Below are 13037 nucleotides of genomic sequence, written 5' to 3'. Positions count from 1 at the left end.
ATCCATACTCAATACTTCTCAAAATTACTCTTACATTATTAGGATAATACTGATGTTGAGAAGTGCCAAGCTCCTGTCCAGAATTTGAGAAGAAAATCCCTGGTCCCAAAATCAGGTATCAGCAGGTTCTTCTAGCCAAGTAAGTCCCTTTGGCTTCTGCCGTGTTTCATTCTGGGAAGGGCTGGTTTTGAACCCGGAACCTTACACACTGGAAACAAGTGCACTAACCGCTTGGCGCCGCCACCCCTGCCACGCAATCAGGAGAATACAACACAATCCCATGTTTGTGTGTATCTTTTTCCAAGCTCACCTCATCTTCTGTGACAGAATCTGTAAAAACTGTGACGACCTCAGCGCCTGCACAAAAATCATTTCACAAAAATTCAACACCAAGGAACAAGTTAAGCTCAGAATGTTAAACCGATGGGTGTTTGGGTGTTTAACGTGAACCGGCTGATATCTTGAGAAAACCAATTTACTAATGATGGGAATTCACATCTGAATATTAAATAAAACTAAACTCTCCAAATGCAATCAATCACCAAATTAAAAAAATAAGATGTCAACCAGGTAAGACTGAAAGTTTTTCAAAGGAAAACTCCACTTTTTAAATGCGTACAATACTTACTTGTGAACTTTGCCCGAGGTCTTACTGAGGTGACCTTGTGTACCGTGTTTCACATTTGCCTATTGTGAGCAAAATAAAAGTTTTCTGAACTCTCGAAAACAACAGCTGAGAATTTATGATGTGTAGACAAAGACGAATGACATCTATGACATCATAATCAAAATCTGAGATGCTTCTGACAATTAAGTCTAAATGCATTTCAAGAAACCGTACTCATCATCATGATTTGTCAAAGTAAATGTTTAAGGTGTATTCTGAAGCTTTACCTTAAAATACTTTGCTACTGGTCTGTGCAGTTTGTAGCACACACATCTGAGGCGAAACAAAGAAACAAGGATGAAAACAGCGTGCACAAGGCTGCATTTAAGACATATATCCCAGAAGTCAAAGAGCATACAGAATTTACAACACAAGCAAAAAGAAATGCAAAATACACCAAATTAAAACCTAGAATTATGTATTCATCACATTTACCCCAAAAAAAGGGAAACAAATGGGGTAGGCTGGCAAATCTGACCACTCCTCCTCATTTGTGGAGCTGTTCAATCAGGCCAAGAGGAAATATTTGAGGCATTCTGTCGCACACAAAACTCCAGACCTGCAGCATCCGCTCAACCTTCACAAAAGCAACAGGTAGGTCACCGACCATCCTGATCACATCTGTCAAATCTAAGATACTTGGATTAATTTTCATCTTTGATGGCAATTTATGCTGACTGGTAAAAGTGAATCAATAGAGGAATTTCTCATAAACATTTGGTTTATTCCAGAAATCTAAGCACGCAGAGCAAATCAATGTATTCCTCCAGCAATATCTTGCACGACAGGCGCTCGGAGGACACTACATCTTACCACTGTGACCTCATGTTCAACTTGGACACAGCGGGTCTGTCCACCAGCCGCCTTGATGCTTGCTCAGCTTTGATTTGTTCCAGCCAGTTGGAATCAAACCCATCAGAAGACCACGCGGCGAGAAGGTACCAGTCATCTCCAGGGTACAATTCCTGCAGCCAGCGGGACTGGAACCGAATGAGTGGCCATCAAGCAAAACGTGAAAGGGTAGAAAGCATCATCAAAGGCATGCATTGCATAAATAAGACGGGAAATTTGCAAGGAGTGTTAGATGGAGTGCAGGAAAGCAAGCGGACTCAACGACGGAGTCAACGTCACGACTGGGAGGAAGAAAAATTAGAGGAGAGCATGAATGCCATGACTCATGAGACAAAAATGCCAGAGAAGAACTTCGGACAACTCCACACAACATTTAACTGTGCAGAAGGAATCTCCGAAACTAAGGACACCAGTCAGGAAAGTCTGACAGAAGATTCCTCCGACACACCAAGGTGCATAACCGAAGACGCCTTCAGCAAGTCTGAGGATCCCTCGAATAGAAACTATCACAGCTGGCAAAAAGTAAACTGCTTCCACTCCAAACCTGCAAAGTTAAAGTTGATGGCGAATATTTTAAAATATGAACTGTCACGAGCCGTCAGCCTAAGCGTCGACTCCCTTTTCAAAAGCATTCCGTTTTTACAGACGAACGAGGAGACAAACACGTATCATCCAAATCTTTTTCAGCAGTCATTCTCACCTAAAGGCGTTACAAGTTCCAGAAAGGCAGATGTTCAGTCTGAAGCACTTTCTCTGGTCGTGCAAAAACCTCCACTGGAAAGAACTGACAAGATACTCGAGTCTAAATCTTGTGGACGCAAAGCTCCAGTCTTGTCCGGTCAATACCCTGAGCAACAACGGGTCCAGGTATCAGAGGAGATTCACGGCACTGCTCATCGATACTACAAAGTTGACAGAGCAATGTTTGAAACACAAGATGAACCTTGGAACACAGTCAAAGTGAGATCCAAAGGAGGCTCAAGATCTGCCAGATACCCTCAGACCCATTTGACTCCAAGGGGTACCTTACTTTGGGAAAACCTTTATCTCCCTCAAGTGAAAGCGGAGTGTGATAGCCTGGTGAGGAATAATGTGTCCATTCCAAACGTATCCTGTATAAGTTTTCTAATCATCGAATTTGTATCCGTATCAATCTTGATATTTTCCTTGTACATTTCCATTCTAAAACAGATAAAATCCGACTGACCTTAAAAACGTCATTGCAACGCCGACTCTACCTATAATTTGAATGGACAAAATCTTCGATTTCTCACAGAATCTGCCTTGTCTAATGATGTGCAAGAGGTTTCGGTTGAATGTTGTGCTGCCCATTTGTCAAAGGTCAGATTTATGCATTTTATCCTTAACACACAAGTATCAGGAGGGTCTGACCACAAGCCACCTGAAGAAAGCAAAGCTGATGTTCTTCTACACTCGTTACCCCAACTCGTTTGTCCTGAAAATGTGTTTCCACAATGTACAGGTAAGAAATTCTTGACGATACAAAAACTATCGCCGCGTTCTTCAATTCAATTGAGGAAACTATGTTATTTGAAAAATGCTAAACATTAATAACTGGCATGCTTCCTCCCTGGGTTCAGGTGGACAGAGATGTAGTAGGTGTTGCAGGAACAAGTTGCTCAACTAATTATCCTCAGGAAACTGCTGCGCCCATACATGATTCGCTAGCGCATTTGATGATTTGCGTGCAATCGCCTGAAAACCTCACTTGATGTCCCCATCAAAAATGCAACGCGCCATCTACAAATTCTTAAGATGAATTTAGACTAGCAAATGTACCAGCCCCACTAAACCCCGCCCTAAATCCACCAATGTGATCACAATCTTGGAAAAGCATTTGCATATAAAGATCAAATCAAATCAATTTTATTTATATAGCGCCAAATCACAACAAACAGTTGCCCCAAGGCGCTTTATATTGTAAGGCAAAAGCCATACAATAATTACAGAAAAACCCCAACGGTCAAAACGGCCCCCTATGAGCAAGCACTTGGCGACAGTGGGAAGGAAAAACTTCCTTTTAACAGGAAGAAACCTCCAGCAGAACCAGGCTCAGGGAGGGGCAGTCTTCTGCTGGGACTGGTTGGGGCTGAGGGAGAGAACCAGGAAAAAGACATGCTGTGGAAGAGAGCAGAGATCAATCACTAATGATTAAATGCAGAGTGGTGCATACAGAGCAAAAAGAGAAAGAAACACTCAGTGCATCATGGGAAACCCCCAGCAGTCTAAGTCTATAGCAGCATAACTAAGGGATGGTTCAGGGTCACCTGATCCAGCCCTAACTATAAGCTTTAGCAAAAAGGAAAGTTTTAAGCTTAATCTTAAAAGTAGAGAGGGTGTCTGTCTCCCTAATCTGAATTGGGAGCTGGTTCCACAGGAGAGGAGCCTGAAAGCTGAAGGCTCTGCCTCCCATTCTACTCTTACAAACCCTAGGAACTACAAGTAAGCCTGCAGCCTGAGAGCAAAGTGCTCTATTGGGGTGATATGGTACTATGAGGTCCCTAAGATGGGACCTGATTATTCAAAACCTTATAAGTAAGAAGAAGAATTTTAAATTCTATTCTGGAATTAACAGGGAGCCAATGAAGAGAAGCCAATATGGGTGAAATATGCTCTCTCCTTCTAGTCCCTGTCAGTACTCTAGCTGCAGCATTTTGAATTAACTGAAGGCTTTTCAGGGAACTTTTAGGACAACCTGATAATAATGAATTACAATAGTCCAGCCTAGAGGAAATAAATGCATGAATTAGCTTTTCAACATCACTCTGAGACAAGACCTTTCTAATTTTAGAGGTATTGCGCAAATGCAAAAAAGCAGTCCTACATATTTGCTTAATATGCGCATTGAAGGACATATCCTGATCAAAAATGACTCCAAGATTTCTCACAGTATTACTGGAGGTTTCTAAGATTTGTGGGGCCAAGTACAATAACTTCAGTTTTATCTGAATTTAAAAGCAGGAAATTAGAAGTCATCCATGTCTTTATGTCTGAAAGACATTCCTGCAGTTTAAGTAATTGGTGTGTGTCCTCTGGCTTCATGGATAGATAAAGCTGGGTATCATCTGCGTAACAATGAAAATTTAAGCAATGCCGTCTAATAATACTGCCTAAGGGAAGCATGTATAAAGTGAATAAAATCTGTCCTAGCACAGAACCTTGTGGAACTCCATAATTAACCTTAGTCCATGAAGAAGACTCCCCATTTACATGAACAAATGGAGATAAACTTAGAAACAGTAAACAATGGTTAGTTAAATACATACTTACAGAAAGTGTTAGTATTAAACAGAAATCAATCAATCATCTTTTTTTTTTTTTACAATAAGTACAACAAATTGATGCAAAATGACTAGAAGATATATTGCACAAGATGTTTGACAATATTGCACATAACTCTGAGTTATTCTCTGTTCATTATGTATTCATCCTGCAGAAGAGGGAGGGAAATTATAGTCTGATTGACACAGGTAAGAAAGACCTCCTGTGGCGTTGTGTGGCGCACCTCGGTGGTCTCAGTCTACGACTGAAGGTGCTCTGACAGGACGTCACTGTGGCATGCAGGAGATGGGAGGTGCTGTCCAGGATACTGAGCAGTTTCCTCAGCATCCTCCTCTCTGACACCTACACCACAGACTCTAGCTCAACCCCCAGGACAGAGCCGGCTCTCCTGATGAGCTTGTTGAGTCTGTTCATATTAGCTGCCTTCAGCCTGCTGCCTCAGCACACGACAGCTTTGAAGATGACGCTGAAGACCACTGAGTGATAAAACATCTGCAACACATTTCTGCAGACATTGAAAGATCTGAGCCTCCTAAGGAACTACAGTTGGCTCTGACCTAGCTTATACACCGTATCTGTTTACAGTCCAGTCTAGTCCAGTCTGTTGTCTATGTGGACACCCAAGTACTTGTAGTAGTCCACAATGTCTACCTCAGTTCCATTGATTGTCTTCTGTAGTCCACCACCAGCTACTTCATATTAGAGATGTTGAGCTGCTGGTGGTTGAGTCCCCACTACTCCGCAAACCTGTCCACCACACTCCTGTACTCAGCCTCCTGGTCACTGTCAATGCAGCCCACAATGGCAGAGAGTCTGAAATCTTCTGCAGGTGCCAGGACTATGACCAGAACCTGAAGGCTGAGGTGTAGAGTGTGAACAGGAAGGGAAACAGGATCATCCCCCTGTGGTACCCCTGTGCTGCTCTTGATGGTGTCGGATGTAATGTCCCGAAGCCTCACATACTGTGGGTGGCCTGTGAGTAGTTGGTAATCCAGGCCTCGAGTGCCTCAGGACAAGTCTCTTCAATGACTTCATTACATGTGATGTATAGGGCCACAGGTCTGCAATCATTAAGTGTGTTTGGGTTCTTCTTCTTGGGAACAGGAACCAGACATGCAGTTTTCCACCGCTCAGGATCAACCATCTGGCTCAGGCTCAAGCTGAGGATGTGCTGGAAAATCCCACACAGTTGGATAGCACATCCCTTCAGCACTCTGGGGCTGAGGCCATCAGGACCCTCAGCCTTTCCTGGACACAGGGGACTAAACTCTCTTTACACATCCTCAGCAGTGATGGTGATGGGAGATGATGGAGAGAACCCCAGTTAAGAAGGGGGCAGGAAAGCTGAGATGTCTGGGCAGGCGCAAGCAGAGGCTTTGAGAAGAATGAGGGTGTAGGGGAGGAAAGAGGAGGGGGTAGTAATAAGAGGGGTGTGAGCAATGAGAGAAGCTGGGGGGAGGGTGGGCAGTCCATGTAGTCAAACCTGCTGAACTACAGGTTTAGCTCATTGGCCTCATGTAGGTCTCCTTCCATCATCTGGCCTGCCTTCTTACCATGACCAGTGATTGTTCTTGTCCCCTTCCACACCTCCCTCACTCTGATGGAGCTTGCTCTCAAGCTTCCTCCTGTAACTGTCCTTCCCCTCAAGAGCTTCTCCCTCAGTGCAAGCTGCACCCTCTTCTCCACTCCTCAATGCAGTCTTCTTCCTGTTCAGTGTTGCCTTGATGTCCTTGGTCGCCCACGGTTTATTTTTGGGGTAATGACGCACAGTCTCAGTTGAGATGATATTGTCTGTACAGGAGTTGATATAATCCATTATGCAATCCGTAATGCTTCAGAAGCCACCCCCCAGCACATTACAGAGCACACCGCAGTCTGTAAACTTTGCACAAAATGCAGCTTCAAGTTTTTTGTGGTTCTTGTTGGCTGCATCTTAATCTCAAAGTAAATTCAGGATTATACCGTAGATATGAGACAAAAGTACAAATTACCACACAAAGGCGCAGTTAAAATCTTTTATTCACACTGAAATAACACCGTCAAAATCAGCATCTCTCACAATTACTGTAAATACCTGATTAATTCCATTACCTGTTTTCTGCTCCACCCTCAGTTCACACGCTGCATCACGTCCCAGCTTGTCAAGTGGTTCAGTAACTTCAGGGAGTTCTACTACATCCAGATGGAACGGTGTGCACGCCACTCCCTCGCCGGTGGAGCGTCTGACGTCAGAGGGCTGACTGTGGGAAGAGAATCACAACTTTTCAGGGCTCTCAACGTGCACTTCAACAAAGCCAACGACTTCCAGGTAAGTGGAACAAAAACTGTACATTCGTTTCGACTGCAGTTGAACCTTGTTCTACGTGTCATCGCTCAACGATTTCTTGTGCGGTCGTAAACTTATATTCACATGGGGTGAAATCAGAAAGTTTATCTGGATTTGTATTTCCAATCTGATCCAGGTCCTGACTGGCTGTTTTCAAAATATGTGTTTTGTACCTTATAAAATACTAAAAAAATGATTCACTGTCCTGCACTTGTGTATATATAAAACTTCCACCTTCTCATTGGTGGGGTTATGGAGATCTAACCTTTGCACCAATCTCGAAGGGCCAAGGTTATGAGGTTTATTGTTGTTTGTGGATACAATGGATGGATTCTAAATTTGTAGTGACGGCCCTCAAGTCAGCAAAAACTTTAAATTTAAAGATTAATGGCTCTAACAATCTTATTATGGTAGTCTGACAGTTTTTTCTATTTAGACTTTCTGCTGAAATATTCCAGTTTATGTTCCATGTCAAATACCCAAAATAGTGCAGTGGTAGCAAGGTGAAAAGAGAGAGCATAAAAGATGGTGTGCATGGAGAAATATGGCAGAAGTGACTTGTGACAAAAGGCTATCTATAAGAATGAAAGGAAAGGTTTACCAGCCAGTTATGAGACCATTTATGTTGTACATCTTACAGACAGTGGGAGTAGTAACATAAAGAGGTGGCAGAGCTGAAGCTGCTGTGATTCTCTTTGGGAACGATTAATGGGGACAGTTTGAAGAGAAATTCAGTGAGGTGAGATTGACATGGTTTGGACATGTGCAGAGGAGGAACCAAGGGCATATAGGGAGAAGGATGCTGAAGATGGAGATACCAAGCAGCGGGAGAAAAGGGAGGCCGAAGGATGTGCTGAGGGAGGACATGCAAAGTGGTAGGCGTGACAGATGCAGAGGACAGGGTGAGAAACAGATAATCTCTTGTGGCGACCCCTAATGGGAGCAACCAAAAGCATGTGTCGCTAATGACCACTTGGGAATAAAATGGTTAAAATTTAAATCCAAAATTCTCACAGGTTACAAGAGCATCAAAACGGCTGCAGTTCTATTGCCAATAAGAGCCGACAAGTGAGTGTGTATTTTACGCATTCATCTGTAAATATTTTGCACTGATTATTTAAAAACTGAAGGTATATTTACATTTGTGCAGTTAGATCCATGAGTAATTGGACAATGATGCCAAATACATCATTCTGGTTCCGTGAGCAATCACACAGGATATAAGATAAAACAATTAGGACTTGGTCAAAGTGGAGACTTTCATCTTTAATTTTAATGGTATTCACAGCTAATGACACTTTCGCCATGCTCGGTGCTCAAATGTAACAAGTTAATCCAAACACAGAAAGCTATTAAACAATCAATTCACAGAGAAACAAACTGAGGAAGAAATACCCAAAATGCTTTGCATAGATATTTTCTGACTTACACATGAACAGGACATCAAAAAAATTGTTGGTGTAACTGATGTTTTGGGTCAGGACATTTACATGCGGTTTCATGAGAAGAAGAATCCTGCAGGTGCCCAGAGCCACATGGACCTCCAACCCTGAAGAAGTGGCCATTTTAAATGTTTTCTTGCAAATGATTTGTGATGGAACTGCTTAAAGCCTGGAATTCAAACCAGATTAGATCACCAGAGATGCTCCGTGTTCCACCCTCACTGCAGCATTCTTGTCCTTGGGGCAAAGTGTCTGTTTTGCCTCGAAAAGGTTAAATGCTGGTCCTGGTCGGGTGATTTATTTGGGTGTTGCACAAGACTTCAGTTCTTTGCCTTCAAGGTCTTTGTCCATCTGCAGAATGAACGCGTTGTGAACATTTAACTACGCATAAGTAGATAATAGACCCCAAAATGTCAGGAATCTTCTTGGATCACGCCTCAGTAAACACAAGGGAAACAATTCCACTCCCTCCTGTAAATTTCCAGGCCACGGTGATACCGCCTCCGTGTTCGAGTTGCAGTTCTTTCTTTTCTTCGTTTTTTGTCTTATTATTTTGCCACAAATTCATCCTTTTCACCTCTGGGTAGGTTTTTTTTTTTTTAGTGTTACAAATGTATTTTCCTGTTGTAGTGATCTCTGATGGCTTCTTCCATCCTCTTGCAGGGTGTTCTTGATGTGGCCAACTGTTAACTGTTTTCATCACGAGAAACATTTCTTCTGTGACAAACCAATTTTATACATTCAGGTCCATAAATATTTGGACAGTAGCAATATTTGAAATTTTGCCTCTTTACACCAACACAACGGAGTGGAAACCAAACAATCCACATGCGCTTGTCATGTCGATTTTCAAAGGATTGAACAAGAATATCACAATAACCACTTGGGAATTACGGTCATTTGTAAACAAAGACCGTCTCCACTTTCAGACCTAGTATAAGTATTCAGATACAATGATGACAATATTTGGAACACAAATCACTTTTCTGGCCAGTTTTCTGGGGACAATACAAACAGCGCAGGACTGTGTGGCAAATACAGAGTTGGCAAATCTCAAAGATTGAGTGACAGTACAAGAAGACAGGTGAGGGAAGCCACCAACACACCCATGGCAACTCCTTCAGTTATGTTCTGGGAGAGTTACTGGAGAAGCTGCACGTAGTGTAACTTTTGTCTGTTACATCAACAGTTATCCTGCTTCATAATGGAGCAGCACACAGAAGAATTATTTTTTAAAGACTGCATGAAATTTCAGATAGTTTGTCAGAAGGCACATGGTGTCACTTGAGTATTATGTGAGTCTTGTGCCATTACAAGGCTTATAGTTTACTTTACAAGCCTCGTAACGGCCCCTTGTGCAAATGAATTTCACATCGCTGGCCTAGGATTTATTATATATTGCGAATATACAATTCCGATAGCCACCGAAGGATTTCTGGAAATAGCTTTTGGCTGCCAATATCCAAACACCTTGGTGCACATGACTCCACCAGCTGTTATGAAGGAAAAACAAAACCTAACAGCTGTTCCTTCAAATCACATTTTACCGGAAGGTATTTCAAAGACATTACCTGCTTATGTGAGAGTTTTTTGTTTTTTTGGGGGGGGGTGGGGTGGGGTGGGGGTGTAAACAAAGTGTTTCATTTACAGCAACAGCATGGACAAAATAATGTTTTTCACTGTGACTTTATTTGAAGTTTTGAAAATGGGATTTCATTTCAGCATAGATGCCCAAATAAAAGTATAATTTAACCAAAGTGTCGCAGTTTTTAGAATAAAATGTTTCCTCGCTCTCCAGGTATTTGGGTCATGATGGTAATGATGTTGGATAATAAATGTGCAGCAGAAAAAAAAAAAAAAAAAAAAACAGTTCAGAGAAACCACTGAACTGTACAGAGGCAGCCCCAATGAATGCACACCGCTGCCACATCACAACGTGAATGTGTTTAGTGCAATTTGGAGAACGTTTTACAATCTGAGGCCATGTTTTGCTGTTGTTTTCCATGATCATATGTTCAATTACTGTTGCCGTCAATCGTCATTCTGAATGTCAAGAATACAGTCAAACCACAAATCAGTTTTTTTTTTAACCATTTTTTTTTTTTTAATTCTTCTGTGAATTCACAGGTTCCTGACAGATTTCTCGAAGTAGCCGAGATTACGCTGAGAGAATTTTACATCGCCCTTTCCTCTGGTAAAGACCGCGATCCATCCTGGAAGAAAGCAATCTACAAGATAATCTGCAAACTGGACAGCGACGTCCCGGCTGAATTCAAGCATTCTGGATAAGAACCAGCTACAAGCCACTTCATGATTTGCAACACTGTGACTTAAATGCGACTCCAAAGGCATTGCCATCTCAAAGACTGAAGCGTGAGGGCGTTCCAATTAGTCGTGTCTATGGTAATGATTAGAAACTTGATGTAGACAGGAAAAATCTTCAGTTCAACAGATAACACAGGTTTCAGCTTTTGGTCATCAGATCGTTCTTTAATGAGCAGAAAATAATTCCACGCCACATAATAGATTAATATACAACAGATCGTAAAGCTACAGTGTGTAGGATTTATTGCCATCTAGTGGTGAGACTGCAGATTGCCATCACTGACTGCAATTTTGTTTCTCATCACGGGTGAGCAGGATCCATGCTACCCTTCCTTCCCCTTGGGATGAGCAATATGAGCAGTGACAAAGGTTCTCAAAGTTGTTAGTTTGCACAAGCAACCAGTAGACTGTGCATGGGGGAGCAACCAGATTCCTGTTTTTTTTTTCCTCCTAAGTATTATGGCAGCGCTGCAAAATGCAAAACCCAGAGTAAAGATGTCCTTTTTGGGCCAATGTATGTACATAGTACATGTAATGTAGTAATGTACATAGCGGTACAACACGGTGGCCTCCATGAGAAGGACCACTCCCATGTAAATATAAAAGGGCACATTGTAAAATTATAGGCAAAAAACCAACAAAAAAACAAACAAAAACAAAACAAAAATTGATCGTTAAAATTAAATTCGTTAGTTCTAAAAGCCATCATAATTATTTATAGGAAAACGTTCTTTTTTTCTACTAAGGTTTGAACTTTGAGAGTGTTTACACACGACAGAAAAGTGAGAAAATGTTAATGCCTGTTTGAGAAAAGTGTATAAAGTATGTAGGGGGGTTTTACAGCCTTAAAACATCTAATAACTGCAAAAAATAACGCTACTTCATGGATTTCGCTTATCGTGGGTTATTTTTAGAACGTAACTCCCGCGATAAACGAGGGACTGCTGTATTCTATTTCTGCCAATAACCCCTTAAATCCTACACATTGTAGCTTTAATCTTCATTGTTAATGCACATTTTATGCACAGAACCAATATGCCAATTACAGAATTTATAATCAAACTGCGTTGTTCAAAATACTTTGATCTTCCATACTTACCAAGAAGTTACTTCATATCCACTGTCCAAAAATCAAACAAATCACCCAAAGTAGCCAGTCCTTGTTGTTCGTAGTCTTTTTTTCCATCGTCCGTTGTTCCAGGCGTAACTTCAGAGGGGAAATGTCAGATGTGGTGAAAAGTCTCAGTTGTAAAACAAATGTTTGATGAAATAAAACTCCTACATGTGTTACCATGTATTCCACATGATAATCACAGTGATTCAGATTGACCAAGCGTAATTATTCTTGCGTACCAAGTGAACATACTGTAGAGTTAGAGCAAAAGTAACTCAATTACAATCAAAGCAACAAATATTTTGGATAAGGCATCTTTATCTTACGCAAATTATTGAGATGTTGTGGAAACACATGAATCTTTTGTTTGATCATACTGTTATTGTTGCTGTTCAAGTGTGACTTTACGAATCCCATATGTTGACATGTAAAATGCATTTATTTAAAAAAAAACAAAAAGGTCCAAAAAGAAAAATTTTCCCTTTCCCCCACAATCCTCCGCCATGATTTTGATTTAGGGAATGGTCATATTAGATTGGCATAACAAATTTGACTTGCATGATTGAGTGGCACAGGTACGGCTACATGCCAAATCCTGCCACAGCTAACATACCATCAGTTTAATGCTAATCATTATTTAAAAGTATTTAATATTGCAATAGAGAATGACTTACTAGGTGGGTGACTGAAAATTGAAGCTGTTGACATTTCACATATAATGTCAACAGCTTCAATGCTCAGGCATGCTAACTAGCGGAATAGCTATTGTAGAGACTGAGCTTGGCCTACAATCCCGGTAGTGTTGGTGCTACTCAGAAAATATATAAATTGGCAATGACATTTCAGGTATGCATTTGAACTGTTCAGCTCTCGCCTTCCACGTAACAAACTATGATGTGGTTCTGGAATAGTTTTTACTGTGGAGGAGCAGTGTTTTTGTTTTAAACTGATCGTTCAACATGGGTAGCCACTGTGGTAGCCTTTATTCTGGACAGGTTCTATGGCCTT

General features: G+C 41.4%; 2 protein-coding genes across 2 annotated transcripts in view; one reads left to right on the top strand and one right to left on the bottom strand.

Moving 5' to 3' along the window:
- The first annotated feature begins 949 nt into the window (after positions 1 to 949).
- On the top strand, positions 950 to 5691 carry LOC117503592 (prospero homeobox protein 1-like). Its single transcript, XM_034162847.1, has 4 exons — positions 950 to 2626; positions 2901 to 3002; positions 4977 to 5010; positions 5618 to 5691. Exons 1-4 carry the CDS (start codon positions 1424 to 1426, stop codon positions 5689 to 5691), a joined length of 1413 nt encoding a protein of 470 aa, XP_034018738.1. The 5' UTR covers positions 950 to 1423.
- A 1230-nt stretch (positions 5692 to 6921) lies between these two features.
- Positions 6922 to 13037, bottom strand: part of ylpm1 (YLP motif containing 1) — a 49756-nt gene continuing 43640 nt past the window's right edge. The window contains exon 20 of the mRNA XM_034162390.1: positions 6922 to 7062. Within this exon, the coding sequence (XP_034018281.1) occupies positions 7051 to 7062 (12 nt within the window). The 3' untranslated portion in view covers positions 6922 to 7050. The remainder of the gene's footprint in view (positions 7063 to 13037) is intronic.

This window comes from Thalassophryne amazonica, chromosome 21, assembly GCF_902500255.1.
Source record: "Thalassophryne amazonica chromosome 21, fThaAma1.1, whole genome shotgun sequence".
In the NCBI taxonomy this organism is placed as follows: Eukaryota; Metazoa; Chordata; class Actinopteri; order Batrachoidiformes; family Batrachoididae; genus Thalassophryne; species Thalassophryne amazonica.
This window is presented reverse-complemented; position numbering and strand designations above follow the sequence as displayed.

Coding starts and splice junctions, on each gene's coding strand:
- LOC117503592 (XM_034162847.1), top strand. CDS start 1,424: ATGTATTCCTCCAGCAATATCTTGCACGACAGGCGCTCGGAGGACACT. Junction 2,627..2,900: donor ATAATGTGTCCATTCCAAAC/GTATCCTGTATA, acceptor CACAAGTATCAG/GAGGGTCTGACCACAAGCCA. Junction 5,011..5,617: donor TTATAGTCTGATTGACACAG/GTAAGAAAGACC, acceptor CTGTCAATGCAG/CCCACAATGGCAGAGAGTCT.